The 26259-nt window shown below is 41.5% G+C and overlaps 1 protein-coding gene across 5 annotated transcripts in view; it reads left to right on the top strand.

Moving 5' to 3' along the window:
- khdrbs2 (KH domain containing, RNA binding, signal transduction associated 2) overlaps positions 1-26259 on the top strand; it is a 513661-nt gene that overhangs the window by 128375 nt on the left and 359027 nt on the right. For all 5 annotated transcript variants that reach the window (XM_069886092.1, XM_069886090.1, XM_069886094.1 and 2 more), the window contains exon 2: positions 10158-10282. In XM_069886092.1, the coding sequence (XP_069742193.1) occupies positions 10158-10282 (125 nt within the window). The remainder of the gene's footprint in view (positions 1-10157; positions 10283-26259) is intronic.

Below are 26259 nucleotides of genomic sequence, written 5' to 3'. Positions count from 1 at the left end.
ATTAATAATGTCATTCATAATGTAACATTCCAACCAGAAACATTGACCACAGATGCTGCCTGATTTGCTGAATGTTTCCAGCATTTTCTGTGTTATTTTAGATTTGCGATATCAGCAATGTTTTTCACTTATTTTCACTAATATATTAATAATCATTGATTTCATTCGAAGGCCATTTAACCCATTAGGTTCTTGTTAATTTCCTGTGAAGTAATCCCATTGTCTGATCTCAGAAGCTAAGCAGGCTCAGGACTGGTTAGTATTTAGAGGGGAGACCTTCTAGGAACAGCAGGTATTGTAGGTTTCTGTGAGGGGTGTCGGGCAAAGTGGTGACTCTGTCTGCCTTACAGTAGACAAAAGTTCAACACTCTAGTGCATACACATCTTCAGTGAGATTGTGGGCGTAAATGCACACTATGGAAATTTGTGTGAAAGAGCTCCCTTATTTTACAGTTACCAGACTAAGGAGGAAGCCTCTCCCTCCAAGTCTGCAGCAATATAAATTGTAGAGCTCTAAGGATTAATCTCTTTGACCCTGCATTGCACATCTGCAACTTTGCATGAAACGTAGAGCTGTATTATCTTTATCTCCCCAGAACTGTTCTCTCTCCCAAACAGACTGGGAATGGATGGGTGGTGTCTGAATGTACATTGTTTGAATGATCCCTGTATTGTCCGTTAGTGAAGTATTTCTGACCTTTCAATCTATGCTGGAATGTCTTCCAAAAATTTTGCAAATGTATTCAGTATTCTGTAAATATTGTGGAGAAGCATGTCATGCGAGTGAAGGATGTTGTCTTCGTTCATGGCTCGTTGGAAAATAATGTTGCAATGAAGATGGAGGGTGTAATACGAAGCATCCCTCTGTGTGGAGGAAGAGGGACAAATTCAAAAGCAAAACACAGCAACTGTCACAAATCTGAAATAAAATCACAAAGCTCTGGAAACACTTGGCAGGTCAGGCAGACGCAGTGGAGAGGGAAACAGAGGTGCGAGCCGGAGACATTTACTGAGGGAAAAAGGGATAAGGCTGTGAATAAAAGGATATTATCTTGTTCCAAACATCAAGTGTTAATTTTCTGGAGGGAACCTTTACTCATTTTTCAAGATCGGGGCATCCCGAATGAACCTCGAGAGGATGGTAGTGAACTGCCTTGTTGAATCATGGCAGTCCCTCAGGGGAAAATACAGGTGAACCCATCATTACAGCAGGTTGAGAGAAGGAAATTTGCCCTTGCAGAATTCTTGGATCAGGACCCAAAGATCGAGACCCAAAGATTGCTTTTGCAGAATTGTATTCCTCTCTGGCTCTCTCCTTTTTTAAGGACATCCTGAAAGCCACCAGTTTTAGCTTACAGCTACTCCCCTGATTTGAACATTTCCCCACTGTGTTCAGTGTGCCGATTTGTTTAGACGGTGCATAACTGTGGACAGGTGAGTTGCCTGGAAATCCATTGGTTTTGTTCGCTCCATGCTTCAGTCACCCCAGCGCGTTGTTTCTCAGTGGGGAGTTTAATTTTTAAGTACGGTCTAGGTGTAGTGGTCTCATTACTAAATTTATGCTCAGTAACTAACACATACCACCCTAAGCAATCCCTTACTAATCACAGAGCACCTATGGCATAGGGATTGCTTAAGGTGGAGTGTGAGTTTAGGGGGGCAGTTTTGAAAACCACTGGTTTAAATGATATATTACACAATCCTTTATCCGGAACCCTCGGGGGACAGTGTTTTCCGAATTTTGGATTTTTCCAGATTTCGGAAAGCCAGATTTAAGCCCACCCGAATTGTGCTGCCATATCCACCCCCACCCCCCTTCCTGTCGCATTACCGTCTCCCCCCCCCAGCCTGCCCGACTCACGCTGCCAGTCTCTCCCCCTTCCCCGCCTGACTTACGTTGCCATCTCTCTTCCCACTTGCCGGTTTTTGGAGCTTTCTGGATTTTAGATGTCCGGTTAAAGGATGGTGTACCTATATTATGTAATGACATGTAGCAGTACAGTTCTTAAAGGAGCACATAACTGATATTTGATAAGCCACATGTACGCAGATATAGACCATCTGCCAACAAACTATCCAACCATTTATTACATGCATTATTTATTCATTTTAGAATTATTTCATGTACCATTATTGATGCGAATTGGACGCAGTAACTGTGATCCAGATCAAAGAGTAAAACGTGGTGTTTCCAACTTACCGATGACTGGAGACTGTGACACTGATTGACAGTTTTGACCTTTTGTCATTCATGCAAATTTTTCAGCTATTGTCAAAAATTGGAACTCTGAATTTCAGGGGGAAAGCTTTAAAGAAAATTCTCCATTTGCTTTCTGGGTTGTTAGCAATGTGTTGGCAGAATGTCCTAATGTATTCTTTTAATAAAGTGTCAATAATTGTATGCTCTCACCCACTTCCATTATCAAATTAAAATGCACTCAAAGCAGAATAAAGCAGGAATCTGTTACTGCTCTTCCAACTGATAAAATAATAATTAGCATTTTTTGATTAAATTTGCACAAATTTTCATCCATCAAGTTCTGCTTTTAAACAATTAACTATAATGAATAGTTATGTGGTGGTCTTCAACATTCAGTGCAAAGTTTTTTTGCTTGATGGGACCCTTCAAAAATTGAGAACATTCTTGCCCCTACTAATGGCGTAACAGAAGCTTCAATGTCATAAAAAGTGGAGTGAAAGTTTTCTTCATTCAGATTCCTTAGGATGTTCCACTTCAGCCCATTGAGCCTTTCTTCTTGAAGCACACCTTGAATTGAATAGAGTTAAACAAGAAAGTCTGCAAATGCTGGAGTCATGTACTATACAACAATCGTGCTGGAGAAACTCAGCAGGTCATGCAGAATCCATAGGAATTGAACTGAATTGTTAATTATTGTCTGGCCTACTTCTACCAGTGGTTCAGATGCACCAAGTGCGAGGAACAGGAACTGCTCCGCCCAAAACTGCAAGGATTGTGAACGTGGCTTAGGCCATCACACATCTCTCCCTCCCCTCCATCGAGTCCAACTGTACTTTCCAGTGCATTGGAAAAGGAGGCAACATATTAAAAGACTCATCCCACCCCAGCCACGCACTCTTCAAACTCTCCTCCCATTGGGAAGAAAATTCATGCACCATCAGATTTAAGGACCATTCCTTTTTTGCCATTATCAGGCTCGTGAATGAACCTTCCTGCTTGTAAAATAGTGTTGCTGTTGCTCTGTGCCAACTGGCTTATTTCTGTAACTTCAATGCCTCAATAATGTTTGGGATAAAGACACTGTTTTCCTTCATTTCTCCTCAGTTTTATTGCTCCACAGTTTTAAATGTGTAATCAAACAATTCACATGTGATTCAAGTGCACATTCCAGATTTTATTTAAAGTTATTTGTATATATTTTGATGTGACCATGTAGAAACAACAACACTTTTTTTTACATAGTCCCCTCATTTCAAGGCTCCGTAATATTTGGGACATAACAGTGGTATATATATTAAAGTTGTCATGTTTAGTACTTTGTTGCACATTCCTTGCATGCAATGACTGTTTGAAGTCTGTGATTCATAGATATCGCAAGGCGTTGAGCATCTGCACGCATCTTCAGCTCTGCCTTTTTTCCGTGAGTTTTCTCTTCAGCATATGAAAGTCATGCTCATTTGGATTTAGATTGGGTTCCTGACTTGGCCATTCAAGAATTTTCCAGTTTTTAGCTTTGAAAATCTCCTTTGTTGCTTCAGCAACATATTTGGGATAATTGTCTTGCTGTAGGATGAAATGCCGTCTGATGAGTTTGGAGGCATTTTCTCAAACTTGAGCAGATAAGATGTTTCTATGCACCTCAGAATTCGATTTGATCCTGCCATCAGTGTTTACATCATCAATGAAGATGAGTGCTTCAGTACCTATGCCAGCTAGACATGTCCAGGCCATAGCACCCCCACCACCTTGTTTCACAGATGAGGTGGATACTTTGGATTTTGGGCAGTTACTTTACGCCTCCACACTTTGCTCTTGCCATCACTCTGAACAGGTTAATCTTGATCTCATCTGTCCACAAGACCTTTTTTCAGAATTTTGCAGGTTCTTTTGAATATTTCTTGGCAAACTAATCTGCCCATCCTGTTTCTGTGGCTAACTAGTGGTTGGCATCCTGCAGTGTAGTCTCTATTTCTGTTCGTGGAGTCTTCCACAGACAGTGGTTATTGATGCATCCACATTTGCCTCCTGGAGTGTTTCTCAAATGTCAGAAAGGCATTTAGGAATTTTTCTTCATTACGATGAGAATTCTTCTCCATCAGCAGTGGAGATCTTTTTAGGCCCACCAGTCCCTTTGCAACTGCTGAGCTCACCAGTCTGCTCTTTCTTCTTAATGATGTTCCTAACTTGATTTTGATTATCCTAAGATATGGGTGAAGTCTCCTTACTGTTGTTCATCTTCATAATGGTTTCTTTGACATTCATTGGCACAATTCTGGTCCTCATGTTGAAAAATGGCAACTACAGAGCACAAGGGTCATCAAAAGCTTAGAAGCAAACCTCGCTCTCTTGTACCTGTACTAATGAAGCAATTAAACATACCCAAGTAATCACAAACACCTGTGAAGCCAAATTTCCCAAACATTATGGTGCCCTGAAATGGGGGAACTATGTATAAAAAGTGCTGCAATTTCTCCCAGGTCAAACCAAAATGTACACAAATAACCTTGAATAAATTCTGGAATGTGCACTTAACTCACATGTGAATTGTTTGATTACACATTTAAAACTATGGAGCACAGGGGCAAATAAAGGAAAAAAAAAAGTGTCTTTGTCCCAAATATTATGGAGGCCCTGTGTGCACTCTGTACGCTTTGTTTTACTTGATATATTTTGTCCAACCCAACTGCTCATAAAACAAACTTTTGCACTGCATCTTGGTACACATGTGGCAATGAATGAGAACTTGATACAGTGGAATAAACTTTGTTTTGTGTTCCATCTAGGCAATCAACTCATAAACAAGTCATGGAGTCATACAGGGTAGAAGAGGCCTTTTAGCCCAACAGAGCCAATCCAACCAAATTGGATTCTAATCTAGTCCCATTTGCCTTCACTTGGTCCATGGCCCTATCCATTTGTCCAAATGTCCTTTGAACATCAAGATCATACTCACTTCTATAGCTTCCTCTGCCAGCTCAATTCTGTAATGGACTACCTTCTAAGAGAAAGATTTGACCCTCAGGACCCTTTTACATCCCACTCCTTTCACCTTAAGTGTGCCTTCTTGTTCTAGAATCATCAACTCTGTATGAAAAAGACTGAGCATTCACTTTATCCAGGTCCCTCGTTATGTTTTAATCTCTATTAGATCACTCTTGGCCTTCTGCAATCCAGGGAATAAAAATGCAACCTATACAACCTCACCCTATTACTCAAGCCCTCCAGTCCCAGTCAATCTCTTCTGCATCCTTTCCTACTTATTGATGTCCTTCCTATAGCAAGTTTAATAGAACTGCAAAGGATACCTAAAGTGTGGTCTCACTAACGCATAGTGCAGCTGAATCATGAGATCCCAATTTTCGAACTCAGTACCATATCATGCAGTTAGTGTGTGGACTGATGCAGCGCTGTTGGGGGAGAATGGGGCAGCGGGATCAATGTAGGGAGTGATACAGCGCAGTCGGGGAAGAACAGGGCAGCGGGATCAGTGTGGGTACTGATACAGCGCTGTTGGGGGAGAAGGGGGCAGCTGGATCAATGTGAGGACTGATACAGCGCTGTCAGTGTTATACAAAATATTCCTGTATTTTTTGAATTTAGATTTTTTCGACATGATATATTTGTCAGAACGCAACCCCATCATAAGTTGAGGAGCACCTGTACTGGCATTTCTGACTTTAGTTTCCCCTTGTTAAATCTCAAATTGAACTCAATCATATTGTGATCATTGCTTCGACTGATCGTTCCTTTACTCTAAGCTCTTTAATCACCTCTGATGTATTACACAACACCAATCCCGCATAGGCTATCCCTAGTGGGCTCGTCGACTAGAAGCTCTAGAAAGCCATCTCGTAAGCATTCTATATGTTCTCTCCCTTGAGATTCAGCCCCAACCTGGGTTTCACAATCTTTTTGCATGTTACTATCCCCCATGACAACATAACATTGCCATTTTGACAAGACTTTTCTGTTTGCTGTTGTAATTTGTTGTCCACATCCTGGCTACTGTTTGGAGTTCTATGTGTAACTGCCAACAGTGTCTTTTTAACTCTTGCTGTTTCTTAACTCAACCCACAAGGATTCTACGTCTCTTCTGATCCTGTGTCACCTCTTTCCAATGATGTAATGCCATTCGTGACCAGCAGAGCCACGGCATACCCTGAGCTTAACTGCCTATCCTTTCGATGCACTATTTCTCCTTGTACATTCAGCTCCCAATGATATCCATCCCTTAGCCAAATGATTCTGTGATGGCCCCTACATCATACATGCCAATCTGTGGCTCTACTACAAAATCATCCACTTTATTTCTTGTGCTGCGTGCATTTAAATACAAAACCTTTAGCCCTGTAGTTGTTCTTTTTTTTTTGACTCTGTGCCCTTGTCCTAATGGCTGAAATTTTGCCCGATCTGCCTGTCCTTCCACACTACCAGCTGTTACATTTTTTGTTTACATTTTTGTACAGAAATTTAAAGATACACTTTTGTATACATGTATGTTTTTTTTTTCTTTGAGTACAGTTTATACTACCCATATGTAGAAATTCTGCCTGACCCACAGGAAAAAAAGAATCTGAGTTGTATACGATGTCATGTACATTCTCTAACAATAGCTTTGAACTTTGATAACACTGACGAGTTCACGGTCACGGACACAAGTTCAACGAGCAGATACATTGAAATTACGACTTGTTGTAGCCTTAAGTACTTCTGTAAAAAAACACCAGTAGTGGTGTCACTAAATTTCCCAGTGACAAGAAATGTGAGAGAGAGATTGATGATAAACTTTCACAGTTGGTACAAGAGAAACAACATGGTGTTTCAAATGTGCAGGCAGATCTTTTTATGGTGCTGGAGAAGTAGATAGGGAAGTAACAGAGGTTCGAGAGCTTGATGCACGTTGACAGGCCACCTTGGTAATTCTGAAGTGAGTTTGTGATACAATATTCTCCCCCACTAATACTCATGCCCCCATTAATTTTCCATGTCAACTTTACATCCCACATTCCCATCAACTTCCCTGAGATTTTAACCACTCACCAGCAAGCTAAGGCCAAATTACAGTGACTAATTAGCCCCCCATCCCGCATGTCTTTGGGAGGTGGGAGAACACCGGAGATCCCAGAGGAAGCACACGCTCTCACGTGCAGAAGAACTCTCTCTAAACCGGTGTCACAGGAGCTAAGAGCCACTTGGTCTACCAGCTCTAATATCATTAGATTAATGCTCTGATAGGACAGGTGCACAGTCCTGCACAGAGCAGTGCAGAGTCCTGGAGATAACTGAGTCTGCTATTGTTCTTGTCAATTAAAGCCAATGCTGTCCATAATGTATTTGGGAGAGGTACAGAGGAGGAGGTGGGAGAGTCCGCTGTTTCCTCTGATTGACTCGAACACCCCCACTCAGGTGACTGGACTGAGTGAAAGGCAGAAAAGCCCACCACTCTGCTGATCACCATCCGAGTGCTTCATTAATAGAAGGACTTCCCAGTTCTCTCATCTGGCAGTATTACTTCGTGACTAAAAGCTGATATTTTTAGGTTGGCCAGTGTTCTTCTTCCTCCAAGTCTGTTTCACTGTTTAGTTGTTTATAATAATTAGATCTTCATTGGGGATAAGGCTGGAAAGGGGTACTGATGGTAGTGATCAGCCATGATCTGTAAAATGGCGGTGCTGGCTCGACGGGCCGAAGGGCCTACTCCAGCTCCTATTGTCTATTGTCTATTTCAGTCTTTATGATTGGTTGCTGCCTTTATTACTACCACTATGCTCTCGATAAGTCATGGAACTTATTCCATCCTTCTTCCTCTTTCCCCTTTGTTTCCTAAATGTATTGCATCAGTCACCCCTCTTCTATGGAGAGAATTTCTAGAGGTGGTGAGGATTGAGGTAACACATTTGAAGGGTTCAAGGAGTTATAACCCTGGACGCATGTTAATGTTAAAACACAACTTTATTTGCAACCAGAAGCAAACTCGAAACAGGAGACAGAACACCCACATACAAACCAATCTCACTAGGATGCAAGTTCACTGAACTACAAATACCTCGAGAAGTCATTTTGTGTTACTGAGGGTAAGAACAAACAGTACCTACCACCCCCTTATGTAAAGGCACACCATATGGATTAAAGAAATTAAATCTATATACAGTTATAGAGGGCCATGATGGTCCTCCAGTGTGCACCACAATCAAATTCCGCTGAGCCCCCTCAACCATCCAACCCCCACCCTACACCATGCAGCACGCACCTTACAAGAGCAGGTTCAGGGTAACGAAGAGCAAGATCAAGAACGTGCTGCTTTCCATACTCCAGGGTCAGAAGCCGGCCCAGGAATTGAGGCCCATGACTTCAGGTGAGGAAGGTGACCAGTTAGAATGTGGCTTAGTCTGGGTGCTATTTATTGACAAGGGAATGATTGATAAGGGGAAGTGACCTTCAACCATTGAGGTGTTTCTTGTTTGATTAGTAAGGTGGCCTTTTGTGTTGTACCCAACCAGCAGAGCCACTGGCTATGTGGAGTTTGCATGTTTTCCCTGTTTGCCAAGGTTTCCCCTCACGAGTCAGAGATGAGTAGGTGGGTAGATTAATTGGTTGCTGTAAATTGCCCCTCGTGAATAGGTGATTGGTAGAATATTTTAGTTTCTATAAATTTGCAACCATTTTCCAGCAGTTATTCTAATGTCACTAATTCACTGTGTTACTGACAGCTCCTACGAACATTTCCACTGTCCCGTTCTATGATGCCTTTCCTCTCCGTTTTAGTCCTGTGACAGTGTCCTGTTAAAACAGCATTCCCCTCATTTCAAAAATTTCCTTCAGTGGGATCATTGAGCCCGTGTGGCCCAATTACACCCAAATGACCTACAACCCCTGGTATGTTTTTTTGAAGGGTGGGAAGAAACCTGAGCAGCATGGGGAGAATGTACAAACTCCTTACAGTCAGTGACAGTGACGAACTCTGGTCGCTGGCGCTGTAACAGTGTTGTGCTAACTATGCCGCCTAGTACACGAACCGTGCCGGTTTTATAAAAGTTCACGGATAATGTACCATGCCATTGGCTGAATGTAATGGCATGTGGAGTCAGGGCGATTGACAAATGGTTGGCCACTTTAATTGAAGCAAAAGTAGGATTGAAAAGATTGTTACTCAGCTCATGGAAATGTGGAGGGAAGGGAGTCGACACTGGGGTTGTATAATACAGGAGTTATATTGATGATTGAACAAGCGACGCAGAACAGACACTTGCTGAGACTGTGAAACCAAAGTGCGTAGTTGAGGTGCAGCAGAACACAAGACACTGGTAGAAAACCTGGAGATTGGGGAATGACGAGATCAATTAGTCTTCATAGAAACAAGTTGACTTTGGTGAGGAAAATGAATCTGCCACATGTTGGAAAGTAAGAAACAGAATCGGCGAGAAGATCAGGTCAATTTGTCATCAAAGGAAACAATAGTTCAGATGTTAAAGCACGAGAGTTATTTTTCAGGGAATGAATTCACGTTAAGCTTGAGTAAATCATTGGATTCCCGTGCAGTCAGGAAGGGAAAGGAGACATGGCAGTGCAAGAGGAAGTGCCCCTTGAGATGATTACAGAGACTGCCAGCTCATGGAAAAATTGAACTGGTTGGAGCTTTTAATCCTTTAGAGAAGGGGAGATGCAGAAAGGATGCTTGGGGAGGGAATATAGGGGCTCCTCACTCAGAGCAATTAGATGGTAGGATGCAGTATCGCAGGAAGAAGGTGGTACAATTCGTCTCGACGCTGCTAAGAGATGGGGAAGTTCAAGTTCGTCATCATGTATATCCAAAAAAAAGTGATAGAGGTTCTCACAAGATTCCAGGGGGTAGTCTGACTGACTGCCCCTTGAATGAAGCATGGCCTTGTTTACTCTGTCATTGTAATCGCCTCACCTTCTGCTCCATTAAATTTGATGTGTTTCGATCTCTTTGCAGAAATTGAACAATTCCAAGACAGTGACACAAAGAAGGAAGAAGAGAAGCAATACCTTGATATAATCAGTAACAAAAACATTAAACTTGCTGAAAGAGTGCTGATCCCAGTGAAACAGTATCCAAAGGTAGGAGCAGCATGATCCGTCTCTTACTGTGGCAGATACTGTATGCTAATCCAATAATAATTGCATGATGTGTTGATTTTACCTTTTGCTGTCAGTTGCTTGAAAATAATGAGATTGGAGCAGACGAATTTGACTCAACATTTCAGCAACAGAGAAGCCTCCTTTGAGTCTCCCTCATCAGATATGAATACCACAACTCCCTGCTCTTCACTGCCTCATTCAGTAGTTGCTGCAGTGTGTGTGTGTCTGTCTGTCTGTGTGGACTTGCAGCCAGCTACAAGCCTTATCCCTTATTCAGACACTTGCCTTGTTTTGCTTATACCTGACAAAAGGCCAAGGCTGAAATGATGGTTATCCTTTTCTTTCTCTGGATCGGAGTAACCTGCTGGGTTTCTCCAGTGTGTTTATGTATTGCTGTATACATCATGTTTAAAAAAAAGTATAAATGTAGTTTACAAATATTCCACTTTAGTAGATAATGGGTTGGTTGTGTTGGTTTGGCAAGTGCTGCTTTCAGTAAATTCCATATGGTCACCCAACTCTGAATGATCTGTTCGAGGATTCACTCCCATCCTCCTGGCCGACATCTTGGTGAAGGGATTGGGCTTGGACTTTATAAAGAGCCATTCGACTATTTCATCAGAATACAATGCTGACCAGCCCTGCTAGTCTCAAAAGACACTCAGCATCCTGCACCCAGCTAACATCAAGAAGCTAACTGTGTGATGAAGGAATTTCCTCACCTTCCCTGCTCCACCCCTGCCTCCTCCTCCCAAGCCCACCAGCTTGATTGGAAGTGATCGGGGACAACTTAGTTAATTGCTGAAAAGCAAACACTCGCGAACACTGGACATCGTAAATAAAAGAAGGAAATCCTGGGGATACTTAGAAGGTCAGTCTACAACGTGAACTCTCCACAGATGCTACTGACCAACTGAATATCCTTGGCATTTTCTGTTGTTAGTTACTGCATTATTTTTTTCTGGTTGAATTATAAATGTTTGTGTTTAAGGAGTGTTTCCTTATTGAAAGATTGAATAGTCTCCTTGGAATTGTTTACAGAGCATTCCAGTAATATTTCTTTGAAGCAAGTGCAATAAATTTGCTTTAATCATGGATAACCTCACTGAGCAAAACTAGGATTGCTAGAGACGCAGTTCAATCCTGACCTCTCGTACTGTGTTGAGTTTGCAAATTCTCCCTATGCCCATGTGGGCTTCCCCTGGGTGCTCAGGTTTCCTCCCACAACCCAAAGACAAGTTGGTAGGTTTAATGGTGACTGTAAATTCCCAGAGTATTGGGTAGAATCTGCCCCGAGAAGGTGGAGAGAGTGGGATCGCTGTAGGATGAGTGTAAGTGAATGATTAATAGTTAGCCCAGTCTCACTGGGCCGAAGGGTCTGTGTTTATGATGTGTGACTCGGAGTTGGTGAAAAGACGCTGGAAACACTCAGCAGCTCAGTCAACATCTGCAAGGAGAGAAACTGAGTAAATTTAACAGCTCAATGACCCTTCACCAGGAAGAAAATATGTTTGGTGGGGAGAGATGAGTAGAACGAAGGGAGTACCTGTGATAAGGTGAGAAAAGGTCAAGTTGGTCACTTGGGGCAGTTGGAGGGTGATTACATACGTCTTTATTATATATAGCAAAGGGAAGGACTGTTGCACATGCCCAGATCAGATCCGCCCACCTTCCAACCCCCATGCCAACCCTCTCACATTAATTCATTTGACCTGGCCCCATTCTATCACAAATATTCTATTGTCCTATCTACCTCTCTCTTGTCATCTTCTCTGCAACGTAAAATCATCTTTACTCAGACTTTCTTTCCCAGTTCTAATTAAAGAAAACATAGAAAACATAGAAGATAGGAGCAGGAGTAGGTCATTCGACCCCTCGAGCCTGCTCCGCCATTCAACGAGATCATGGCTGATCTTAAAGTTCAGTACCCCGTCCCTGCCTTCTCTCCATAACCTTTAATACCCATATACTGAAGAAATATATCTAATTCCCTCTTAAATATATTTAATGAACCTGCCTCTACTGCCCTCTGTGGCAATGAATTCCACAGATTCACCACCCTCCTCATCTCGGTCCTAAATGGTTTGCCTATTATCCTCAAACCATGGCCCCGGGTTCTGGATTTTCCCATCATTGGAAACATCCCATCTGCATCCATTCTGTCCAGTCCTGCCAGAATTTTATATGTCTCTATGAGATCCCCTCTCAATCTTCTAAACTCCAGTGAGTACAATACCAATTTGCGCAATCTTTCCTCATGTCATTCCTGCCATTCCAGGTATCAGCCTGGTGAATCGCCTCTGCACTCCCTCCATTGCAAGAACATCCTTCCTTAGATAAGGTGACCAAAACTGCACACAATACTCCAGGTGTGGTCTCACCAAGGCCCTGTACAACTGCAGTAAGGTATCCTTGTTCCTATACTCAAACCCTCTTGATATGAAGGCCAACATACCATTTGCCTTTTTAATCGCCTGCTGTACCTGCATGCTCGCCTTCAGAGACTGGTGTACAAGTACCCCTAGGTCTCTCTGCACTTCCCCATCTCTTAATCTATTGCCATTCAAATAGTAATCTGCCCTCCGGTTTGTATTACCGAAGTGGATAACCTCACATTTATCCACATTGTAGTGCATTTGCCATGTATCTGCCCAGTCCCTCAATTTATCCAAATCACACTGGAGCTTCCTGACCCCCTCTTCCGTGCACACAACCCCTCCTAGCTTAGTGTCATCTGCAAATTTGGAGATATTACATCCAATCCCCTCATCCAGATCATTAATGTAAATTGTGAACAGCTGGGGTCCCAGTACAGATCCCTGTGGCACCCCACTGGTCACCGCCTGCCACTCAGAAAATGAGCCATTTATCCCAACTCTCTGTCTTCTATCTGCCAGCCAGTTCTCAATCCACATCAATAGTTTTCCCCCAATCCCATGAGCCTTGATTTTGGAAGCCAGTCGTTTATGCGGGACCTTATCGAAGGCCTTTTGGAAGTCCAGGTTCACCACATCCACTGGCTCTCCCCCATCTATTTTACCTGTCACCATCTCAAAGAATTCCAATAGATTTGTCAAGCACGATTTACCTTTGGTAAATCCATGTTGACTCCGTCCGATCCCTTCTCTGCTAGTCATATGCTCCGCTATTACATCCTTAGTAATGGATTCCATCATTTTGCCCACTACTGATGTAAGGCTCACCGGCCTATAATTCCCCGCTTTTTCTCTACCCCCCTTTTTAAATAGTGGGGTAACATTAGCTACCCTCCAATCCATGGGTACTGATCCTGAGTCTATCGAGTTCTGGAAAATAATTCTTAAAGCATCTGCTATCTGAATGGCCACTTCCTTAAGTACCCTAGGATGTAGATTATCAGGCCCTTGGGATTTATCTTCCTTCAATCCCATCAATTTCCCCAAGACCATGTCCTTAGAGATACTGATTTCTTTCAGTTCCTCCCTTGCATTAGTCTCTATGTTTCCCAACATCCTTGGGAGGTTATTTGTATACTCTCTTGTGAAAACAGAACTAAAGTAAGAATTTAATTGGTCTGCCATTTCCTTATTCCCCATTATATATTCCCCCGATTCCGACTGCAAGGGACCTACTCTGGGTTTCACCAATCTTTTCCTCTTGACATATTTATAAAAGCTTTTGCTTTTAAGGTGTGGTGATAAGTGTATAAAAGGCAAGATGTGACTGTGACGGCTGGTAAGATCACAGATTGCGAGGCAATACAACATGAGCACCAAGATCCTGCCGCCTATACAGCATGAACAATGCAGGGAAATGCACAAACTCGGGGCTGTTATAATTAGAACAGGTGAGGGAAAGCAGTGTTAAAGGTGCTTTGAATTATTAGTGTTAAACTGCCTTTATCTTAAATAAAAATAAAGCACAGAAACCACTCAGCAGGTCAAGCAACATCAATGTTTGGAGAATGGAAGTTAATGTCTCAGATCACCACTTCTCTATTTTAACCAGAAACATGCCACAGATGCTCCCGGACCTATTTAGTGTTCCCACCAGTTTTTATCTTATTTCCAATTTCCAGCAACTGCAATTTAATTTAGTATCTTATGCAAAGAGGTGGAAATGACGGGGCGATCTGTAAAGTATTGGAACCAGTTGGGAAAATTGGCTGCAAAATAGCAGATGAAATTTAATATGGACAACAGTGAAATGGTGCACTTTGAGAAGACGAACCAGGGGGAAATGTTGGGGCAGGCATCAAAGTTTTTCACGCACGAGTTCAGATGCACGATCCAACTCTTAGATTGATTTAATATAAAAACAAGATAAATGAGGGATGTGGCCCTGCAAAGGAGCTAGTCAGACGTGAGTTAGATAAGCTTTCCATGAAGAGTGATTCAAAAGATGATTCAAAGTTACTTTTCGTAATGAGACTTATGAGTCTTTTTTGATTTCGCTTAAAATAATTGCTATATTTTCGATTTATTCTCAGTAAAACCCATTTCTAGCTCTCAACTACTTGAATTCCTGTTATAGATTTTTTTTCTGACATATCGGTTTTTGGTTAATACGTTTTGCATGAATGAGCTTACATTTTTATTATTACCACTGAGGTGCAGTGCACCGCTTTGAATCATACAATGCACCACTTTTGGCACAAGTGCCATAGAAACATAGAAAATAGGTGCAGAAGTAGGCCATTTGGCCCTTCAAGCCTACACCGCCATTCATTTTGATCATTGCTGATCATCTACTCAATGCCCAGTACCTTTTCACAGGAAAAGGCAGCCATAAGAGCCAAATCTAACCCCCTCTTAAATATAGATAAGGAACCAGTTTCAACCACTTCCTGTGGCAAAGAATTCCACAGATTCACCACTCTGAGAAAAATAATTCTCATCTCAGACCTAAAAGATTTCCCCCTTATCTTTAAACTGTGACCCCCTGGTTCTGGTCTTTCCCAACATCGGGAATCCTGCATCTAGCCTGTCTAATCCTTTAAGAATTTTATACGTTTCTATAAGATCCCACTCAATCTTCTAAATGCTAGTGAGTATTAGCCTAGTCAATCCATCCTTTCTTCATATATAAGTCCCTGGTATCAATCTAGTGAACCTTCTTTGCACTTCCCCTATGGCAAGGATGTCTTTCCTCAGATAAGGAGACCAAAACTGTACAAAATACTCCAGGTGTGGTCTCACCAAGGCCCTGTACAACTCAGTAGAACCTCTTTGCTCCTAAACCTAATCCTCTTGCTATGAATGCCAACATACCATTTGCTTTCCTCACTGCCTGCTGTACAAGCATGTCCACTTTTTATGACTAGTGCATAGCGACACCCAGGTCTCATTGCATCTCTGCGTTAGGCCACAGTGGAATACAGTAGGACAAAAGGATCTGGAAATATCAATACATAATTGCTTAAAAGATAGAATTGTAAAGAAAGCTTTTGGCATATTGGCCTTCATAAATCAATGTATTGAGTACAGGAGTTGGGATGTAATGGTGAAGTTTAATAAGACATTGGATGAGGCCAAATTTGGAATATTGTGTATAGTTTTGGTCACTTTCCAGCATGAAGGATGTCACGGTATAAAGGAAAGGGATAAGTTAGCATTCGGGATGCAGATTGAAAACACCATTAAGAACCTTGCACTCAATGTCACCAAAACTAAGGAGCTGATTCTTGACTTCAGAGGTATACAATCCAGTGAACTTTGGGGGGGATCAGAGATGGAGAGGTGAGCACATTTAGGTTCTTGGGAGTCACCATCTTGGAGGATCTTTCCTGGATCCAGCACACCTATGTCATTTTGAAGAAAGTACGTCCGTGCCTCTACTTCCTCAAGAGTTTGCAGAGGTTTGGTATGACATTGGAAAATTTGGCAAAATTCTACAGATGTCTAGTGAAAAGTGTGCTGACTGGCTGTATCACTGTCTGGTATGGGGACACCAATACCCCTAAGCATAAAGCCCTCCAAAAGGTAATGGACACAGCCCAGGACATTACAAGCAAAACCTTCCCCATTGTTGAGTACATCAACAGGGAATCCTGCCATCGGAGGGCAACAGCAATCATCAAAGATCCACATCACCCAACACACACCCTGTTCTCGTTGCTGTCACAAGACTCGCACCACCAGCTGCTACCCCTCTACCATCAGACTCCTCAACAGCAAAGGTCAATCAGAGACTCATTTAAGGACTCTTACTTGTGCACTTTATTGATTTTGTTTACTCTTCCTGTATTGAACAGTTTGTTCACATTCATTATCTGTTTACAGTTCCTTTGATTGTTTACGCTGTGTACAGTTAATTTTTGCACTACCTATTAGTGGTAATTCTCCCATGCCTGCAGAAAAAAGGAATCTCAGGGTTGTATGTTATGTCATGTATATACTCTGACAATAAATCTGAAATAAGATTGAAAGAAAACAGAGACAATTTACAATGATATTGCTAGGACTTAAGGAGCTGAGTTGCAGGGAAAGGCTGAATAGGTTATGACTTTATTCCCTAGAGGGTCGGAGAATGAGGGCCGATTTGATAGAGATTTACAAAGTGATTAGGGATACAGATAGGGTAAATGCAAACCAGCTTTTTCAACTGAGGTTGGGTAACATGAGATCTAGAGGACGTGGGACAAGAAAAATAATCTTGTTTTCTTCAAGATTATTTTTCTGGCACTTACTGCAACTGCATATTTATCTACCCTTTTATATTTATTGCCTCATTTTCTGCATTGGTATATTGTGACCATTTAATGCTTACCTCTGTAATTGGTGTATATGTTACCTGTTTGGCTTCAGCCAGTAAGAATTTTGGAAAATTTGCTCGATGAAATTTTGGACAGAATATTTTGGCCTCGCCTACCTTGACCCTTTTCCCCCTTGCCTTCTATGTGGATATTTTCAATCAATTGAACAAATTGAATCTGAGATTGCATGGCAAGGACACAACTATCATCCAGTTTGTTGATGCTCTCAATGCATTTATACAAAAGCTTGAAAACGGGAAACCCGAGGCTGAGGAAGGGAACGTTGCCATGTCTGAATCTCTTTCAGCAGGAGCTGTTAAGGGAAAGGATGCTGATGTTACAAAGGGAGTTGTCTGGCATCTCAGCTGCCTCCGAGAAGAATTCCTGCACAACTTCCTAGAAATCAGCTGAGAAGGACTGGGATTGGTGATGACACCCTTTATTGTTAAAGTCAACAAAGTCCCTGATTTTTAGGTATACTTACATCACAGTTGCAGGCCACTTTGGCCCACAAGTCCGTGCTGCCCAAATTTACACCCAATTAACCTGCACCCCCGGTGGACTTTGAATGATGGGAGAAAACCGGAGCCTCCAGGGAAAACCCACACAGACACTGGGAGAATGTATAAACTCCTTACAAACAGCGCAGGATTCAAACCCCAGTGTGGTCCCGATCGCTGGCACTGTAAAGGCGTTCCACTAACCGCTACACCTTTACAAAGTCAATGAGTTCATCTCTGCAGAGATGTGTTTGGGACTTAGTCTCTCTCTGAGTTTTGACCAAAAATGCTGGATAGTTATCCAACATTGCAAAAGAGTGTCTTCAGAAGATCTTGCCCTTCACAGTCACTTACCTTTGTGAGTCAGGCCTTTCAACATTGTTGCAGATGAAAACAAAGGCACGAAACTGCATTAAAATGGAGGCAGATCTCAGATGTGCATCATCTACAACAGAACCATGGATATGGAAACTTCAGGAACAGGGAATGCATTAAAGTGACATGAGCATTGATTTTGATTGGGAATTTTTACGTTCAGTGTCTGCTTACAGTGTTTTGTATTCGTTAAAAATGTTAAATAAAATACTTGAAATTAGATCAAGATGTGTTTCTTATAGAGGTGACTTTGACTTGAAAATATTGCTCAGTGATTGCCACGAGCTGGCCATGGCATGTTCGGCTGGAAGCCCGGTCGGTGGGCCTTAGACTGAATAAGGTTGAGAACCACTGATCTCAACTGTGGATGATTAACAGTGGATTAGCCTTGTGAAGATAGCTCTCTCCTGAGGTTCATGAAATCACTGCATTAACGTCTTTATCCCCTATAATGTTTACTGTAGAACCTTTAACACAAGCATTCAATGGCAATAAGATCATTGATAATGACCAACAATTCATGCTCTAGTCCTCAAACTGCAGAATTAAATATAGTTTCATTCCTTCAAGTTGTGAATTGTTGGAGAGTTTCAAAAGATGTCACATTTGAAATTAGAATTCTTTTCCTGTTCTCACTTCTGTACGAGGCAGAAGGTGACCATTTCCAAAAAGGATGATATGCAGGGTCAGCGTCAGAACAAGTCTAATGGGGGGGGCGGGGGAGCATTAGGGTAACCGTGGGAGTGGGGCACAAACTGCCATTTGAAAACTCTCTCAATGGGATGGGGGGACGCTAGTGCTGTGGGTGGGGGGTTATAATAACTCATTTTGGTGGGGAGCAATACTTGTGAATGCCCCCCCCCCCACCTTGGTGCTGGCCATGGTCATAGGTTACCATATATATAATGTTTAAAAAAAAAAAAAAATTTATATAAAATTTAAACATATTACAAAATTGTGGTTGGTTGCTGGTTACCAGCGGTGTTCTGTAGGGGTCGGTGTTGGGGCCGGTTCTTTTTACAATGTATATTGATGATTTAGAACAATGGTTCTCACCCTTAATCTTCCCACTCACATAAGCAATCCCAATGCCATTGGTGCTCTGTGATTAGTCAGGGATTGCTTAAGGTGGTATGAGGGAAGGGAAGGTTGAGAACCACTGCTCTAAACCCAATTGTTACTGAAATAGTCCGCTTGAGAAAAATGGTCATTGGCCCATTTTCTTTGGAGTTATGAAACCGTGCACATAATGAGTCAATTAGGTATGATTAAAACAGTGGGTTTCAAACTTTTTCTTCCCACCCACAAACCACGTTAAGCAATCCCATAGTAATCACAGAGCACCTTTGAAATAGGGAATACTTAAAGTTGTATGTGAGTGGAAAGAAAAAGGTTGAGAACCACTGATTTAGAAGATTATGGTTTTGTGGTGGTTTGCATATGACACCGAGATAGGTGGTGGAGTAGGAAGTGTTGAAGAAACTGAAAGATTGCAGAGAGACCTGGACAGCTTAGGAGAGCGGGCAAAGGATTGGCAGGTGAGATACAATGTTGAGAAATGTGCGGATGTACATTTTGAAAGGAAATAAACAAGCAGATTATTATTTGGATGGGGAGAAAATTCAAAATGTAGAAGTGTAAAAGGACTTGGGGGTCCTTGTGCAGGATAACCTAAAGGTTAACCACCAGGTTGGGTCGGGAGTAAAGAAAGCAAATGCTGTGTTGGCATTCATTTCAATAGTGTATAAGAGTAAAGAGGTGTTGATGAGGTGTTGATGAGGCTCCATGGGCACTGGGGAGACCTCATTTGAAGTACTGTGCAGTTTTGGGCCCCATATCTTAGAAGGGATGTAATGATGTTGGAGAGAACACAGAGAAGATTTACCAGGATGATTCCTGGAATGCAAGGGCTAACATATGAGGAACGTTTAGCATCTCTTGGACTGTATTCATTGGAGTATAGGAGAATGAGAGGGGATCTCAGATAAACATTTTGAATGCTGAAAGGATTGGACAGAGTAGATGTGAATAGGATGTTTCCTTTGGTGGGTGAAAGCAGGACAAGAGGGCACAGTCTTAGAATGAGAAAGTACCCATTTAAAACAGATGAGGAGAAATACAGGATTTATGTTCCTTTACCTTGTGATCATGTGAAAAACAACAAATGCAAACAGATGATCACCTTGGTTATTTTATTAAATAAAAATTCTAACATGCAACATTTTTTGCCGATATAAATCCAGCAAAAGCCGAGATATTTCAACATAAATTAACGATTATCTGTGAGAGCACTTTTTCCCATTCAATGATGTATCTTTTTGCATATTACATACAATACAGTATAAATAAAAGGACAAAAAAGTCAACCACTCTGTCTCCAACTCTCCACACCTCTATATGCAGTAATGTAATGTAAGTTTATATAACGGTCGACAAAATATATGGAGCCTCACTCGCCCTCCTTCAAAGATCAGAGCCCGCAACATGCCACTCCACACTCCACTCGATGCTGACTGAATCACCGCTACCGAAGATTTGCTAGAACTACGCACTTGTGCCCTGTGCTAAACATTCTTGAATCCTCTGTCTGCAGTCCTCACACGTGCCAACGGCCCCAGTAAAGTAATTTACTGCACATATGCTAGCCAGCACTGGTATTCAAATCCATTACACATGTGCCACTCGCACGTGTGGAAGAAACATGGCCATGCACAGTCTATGGACCCCGGGATGTCACTGTCGCCACATTTGATAGGTAAGTACCCCCTCCCTGCCCATTCTGTGGTTTCTGCCTCTTTTTGTCCTCCATTTGGGGGTATAGGGCCTACTCCCCAAATGAAGGACAAATTAATCTCGGGCTCGAGGTGGCACCAGACGGAGGACAGTCCTCAAACCCGGATGTCTGGCCGCCCTAATGAGGCATGGCTCTGACCTGGCTTGACTCATTGATTCACCCTCAGTGGATCCTTAAATCCTGGTTGAGGTAACTTGTTTCCCCTCTCAGAAGGCCCTGAAACCCTCTCTCCCTTGCTGGTCTCACCCACTTCCAGCAACGTGGGACAAAACCGAAGGCTGCAGAAATCTTTCTGGCTCTTGGCTTTGCTATTCCCCATTGTGTTCATATAAGTGCCAGGAATGCTGCAAAATATTTCACCTGCGGCAGCCTTTTGCTGCTTTCAGTTAATCCTACATAGGGTGTGTTTATAGGTATGACTCTTATTATGGTTATCCAGAAACCTACAATGATGTATGTGTAGAGCTCGTCGAAAGAACCAAAGATTTGTTGATCCAAACCAAGGCTTTTATTAGCAAAAGACAAGAGCTCTTCACAGGTGGCCGACCAGTCCGGAATGATCCGACCTGGCTAGGGACACAACCCTTTAAGGCCCAGACAGTAGGCGTGGCTAAGCTCTCAGCCAATCGCTGTAAGCACAGTCATTACACTCTAGATACTGTAACTATATATATTGGTGATAGGTCTGTACTATCACAGTATGAATAATGTAATAATTGAGAAATGCAAATTTCATTTTGTAATCCCTCATTCTGTCAACTTTCTATGACCTGCTGTTCATCCTTTGCTAGATTAATAGAAACTGATGCAATTGTTTTCTCAGTTCAAAACTTACTCACATTTAGATCAAAGTTGAGTAGAACAATGCCACTGAACTGGCATAAAGTGCAAAAAGATAAATAATAAATGTGTTTATTTTTTTCTGCAGAGCCTCTTAAGTCTCATTGCATGATTTGAGTAATTGGTTGTGAGCGTGTGTCAAAACACTGAGTTATCAGTCGTCAGCTCCCCTGTGAGATGTATCTCTTTCAATGCATGTTTGATGATGTGACAGTTATGGTTGGGCTTCAGAAGATGCAGTGAAGTGGGATGGGACATGCATCGAGTGTGAATGCCAGCAAACAGCTATTCAGAAAATGGAGTTAATCAGGGAAGACTGCAGATGCTGTGATTGCAGTGCTCTACATAAAAGTGCTGGAGAAACTCAGCAGGTCACACAGCATCTAGAGGAATCAAAGGGATATAACCAATTTTTTGGGCCAGAGCCCTTTGTCAAGGGATGAGCAAAAAGCTGGCAGGTGCCTGAATAAAAAGATGCATGGAGGAGAGGGCACGGTTGGCCTAGCGATTTGCACAACGCCTTTACAGTGCCAGTGATTGGAACTGGGGATCGAATCCCACGCTGTCTGTAAGGAGTTTGTACGTTCTCCCCGTATCTGCATGGGTTTTCCTCGGGGGTTCCAGTTTCCTCCTTTTGTTCGAAATGTACCAGGTATGTAGGTTAATGGGATGTAAATTGGGTGGCACAGGCTCATGGCTGAAATGGACTGTTACCATGTGGTATGTCTAAAATTAAAGGTACAGGAGGAAGAGCACAGGCCAACTAGGTAGGGAGTTGGACGAAAGGAGATAGAGGAATAGGGAAATTACCTTTTTTGCATCTTTAATTTTTAATTTAGACATACAGTATAGTAACAGGCCCTTTTGGCTCACAGGCCCATGCTGCCTTATTACACCCAATTGATCCACAACCCTGGTACATTTTGAAGGGTGGGAGGTAACCCGAGCACCCTGAGGAAATCCACTCAGACATGGGGAGAATGTGCAGACTCCTATAGACAGTACCGGATGTTTTGTGATAATACTAATTGGTTATTTGAGATGGGGGGGTTTGTTTTAGTCTCTGGGATGAAGGCAGAGCAACAGTCAATAAATAGGAGCCTGCCATTGGTGTCCTTGTTGACCATGTATTCGAGGGCTGAGTGTAGGACTGCTGTAGCCCTGTTTCAATGGGAGGTGGATTGTAGTGGATCAAGGCTGTTTGGGAGGCTAGGAGCTATGACCGGCCTCTCGAAGCACTTCAGGATGGTAGATGTCAGTACCATCGGATGGTAGTCATTAAGGCATTTGTCTTGTTTTCATATGGTACTGGTGGGAACTTTGTAGGGTAAAAGGGAGAAGTTAAAGATGCCTGTGAATATTCCCACCAGCCAATCCATGGTCAGTGATCCATCCAAGCCCATTGCTTTTCATAGGTTCACTCTCAGGAAGGCCAATCTGGTGTCCGTGATGATGACTTTGGGTATATCTATGCCTGAGGCTGGTGAGACTGGTAATGCCATCTCACTAACCTTCTGTTCTAAGCGAGCGTAGAATGTGTTGAGCTTGTTGGGGAGGGATGCATTGTTTTTTTTAAATAATTTTTTATTTTTCACACTGTGAACCATATCAACCAAAATACATACAGACGTTTCCCACTTAAATATACACAGTGGCATTTTCTCCCCTTTTTTCCCCCCTCCCTTCCCTCGCCCCTTCCCACCCCCCTCCAAAACCAATTAACATTCAACATATACAATACAATAAAACCATTAAACAATGTCATCACACAATGAAAAATAAACAAGAAAAATGTGCCATCTACTTTTACACACTGGATCAAGTCATTTTGTATTCTTATCATTTTAGGGGGTGTTGGTCTGAGGCAAGCCCTCTCTGTTAAGTTCCATGTACGGTTCCCAAATTTGTTCAAATAATGTGACTTTATTTTTTAAATTATATGTTATTTTTTCCAATGGAATACATTTATTCATTTCCATGTACCATTGCTGTATTCTCTGGCTCTCTTTCGTTTTCCAAGTTGACATTATAAATTTTTTTGCTACAGCTAAGGCTATCATAATAAATCTTTTTTGCGCTTCATCCAGTTTGAGGCCTAATTCTTTACTTCTTATATTATTTAGAAGAAAGATCTCTTGATTTTTTGGTATGTTATTTTTTTGTGATTTTATTTAATATCTGATTTAGATCTTCCCAAAACTTTTTCACTTTCTCACATGCCCAAATTGCATGTACTGTTGTTCCCATTTCTTTCTTACAGCGAAAACATCTATCTGATAATGTTGGATCCCATTTTTTTTAACTTTTGGGGCATGATATATAACTTTTGTAACCAATTATACTGTATCATGCGTAACCTTGTATTTATTATATTTCTCAGAGTTCTGGAGCATAACTTTTCCCATATTTCATTTTTTAACTTTATATTTAAAACCTTTTCCCACTTTTGTTTGGGTTTATAGTTAATTTCATAATTTTCCTTATCTTTATAACATGTTTGTTATAAATCTTTTAATTATCATTGTGTCTGTAATCACATATTCAAAGCTGCTTCCTTCTGGTAATCTCAGTCTGTTTCCCAATTTATCCTTTAAGCCTTCAGTTGATGGTATGCAAACATTGTACCATGAATTATTCCATATTTGTACTTCAGTTGTTCAAATGTTAATAAATTATTTCCCAAAAAACAATTTTCTATTCTTTTAATTCCTTTTCTCTCCCATTCTCTAAAGGAAAGGATATCTATTATAAAAGGGATTAGCTGATTTTGAGTCAATAATAATTTTGGTATTTGGTAATTTTTATCCCTCTCTAAGTGAATCTTCTTCCATATATTGAGTAAATGATGCAATACTGGTGAGCTTTTATATCGTACCATCTTTTCATCCCACTTATAAAGTATATGTTCTGGTACCTTCTCCCCTATTTTATCTAGCTTTATCTTAGTCCAGTCTGGTTTTTCCCTTGTCTGATAAAAATCAGATAAATACCTTAATTGTGCTGCTCTATAATAATTTTTTTAAGTTTGGTAACTGCAAACCACCTTGTTTGTACCACTCTGTTAATTTATCTAGCGCTATCCTCGGTTTCCCCCCTTTCCACAAAATTTTCCTTATTATTCTCTTTAGTTCATTAAAGAATTTCTCTGTTAAGGGAATTGATAATGATTGAAATAAGTATTGTATCCTTGGGAAGACATTCATTTTAATGTAATTTACCATCCCTATCAATGTTAGTGGTAATTCTTTCCAATGTTCTAAGTCTTCCTGCAATTCCTTTATTAGTGGCTGATAATTTAATTTGTACAAGTGGCTTAAATTATTATCTCAACTAATATCTAGGTATCGGATTGCTTGTGTTTGCCATTTAAATGGTGATTCTTTTTTTAAATTCTGTATAATCTGCATTACTCATTGGCATCACTTCACTTTTATTTGTGTTGATCTTGTACCCCGATATTTCTCCATACTCCTTCAATTTCTTATATAACCATATAACAATATAACAGGCCAGTTCGGCCCTACTAGTCCATGCCGTAACAAATCCCCACCTTCCTAGTCCCACTGACCAGCGCCCGGTCCATACCCCTTCAGTCCTCTCCTATCCATGTAACCATCTAGTCTTTCCTTAAATGTAACCAATGATCCCGCCTCGACCACGTCTGTCGGAAGCTCATTCCACATCTCCACCACCCTTTGCGTAAAGAAATTTCTCCTCATGTTCCCCTTATAATTTTCCCCCTTCAATCTTAAACCATGCCCTCTAGTTTGAATCTCCCCCACTCTTAATTGAAAAAGCCTATCCACGTTTACTCTGTCTGTCCCTTTTAAAATCTTAAACACCTCTATCAAGTCCCCTCTCAATCTTCTACGCTCCAGAGAAAAAGGCCCCAGTCTTCACAACCTTTCCCTGTAACTCAAACCTTGAAATCCTGTCAACATTCTTGTGAACCTTCTCTGGACTCTCTCTATTTTGTTTTTATCTTTCCTATAATTTGGTGACCAAAACTGTACACAGTACTTCAAATTTGGCCTCACCAATGCCTTGTACAATTTCATCATAACCTCCCTACTCTTGAATTCAATACTCCGATTTATGAAGGCCAACATTCCAAATGCCTTCTTCACCACACCATCTACCTGAGTATCAGTCCTGAGGGTACTATTTACCACAACTCCTAAATACCTTTGTTGCTCTGCACATCTCAATAGCCTACCATTTAATGCATATGACCTATTTAGTTTTGCCTTTCCAAAATGTAACACCTCACACTTATCTGTATTAAATTCCATCAGCCATTTCTCAGCCCACACCTCCAGCCTTCCTAAATCACCTTTTAATCTACGGTAATCTTCCTCACTGTCTACAACACCACCAATCTTTGTATCATCCACAAACTTGCTTATCCAATTCTCCACCCCTACTTCCAGATCGTTAATATATATAACAAACAATAGATCCCTGAGGAACTCCACTAGTCACTGGCCTCCAATTGTACAAACTATTTTCTACCACTACTCTCTGACATCTCCCATCCAACCATTGCTGAATCCATTTCACTACCTCCTCATTTATACCTAATTCCTCCACCTTTTTTCCTAACCTCCTGTGGGGAACTTTGTCAAAAGCTTTACTAAAGTCTAAATAGACAACATCCACAGCTTTCCCTTCATCAACCTTTTTTGTAACCCCCTCGAAAAACTCAATCAGGTTT

This window comes from Narcine bancroftii, chromosome 6, assembly GCF_036971445.1.
Source record: "Narcine bancroftii isolate sNarBan1 chromosome 6, sNarBan1.hap1, whole genome shotgun sequence".
Classification (NCBI taxonomy): domain Eukaryota; kingdom Metazoa; phylum Chordata; class Chondrichthyes; order Torpediniformes; family Narcinidae; genus Narcine; species Narcine bancroftii.
This window is presented reverse-complemented; position numbering and strand designations above follow the sequence as displayed.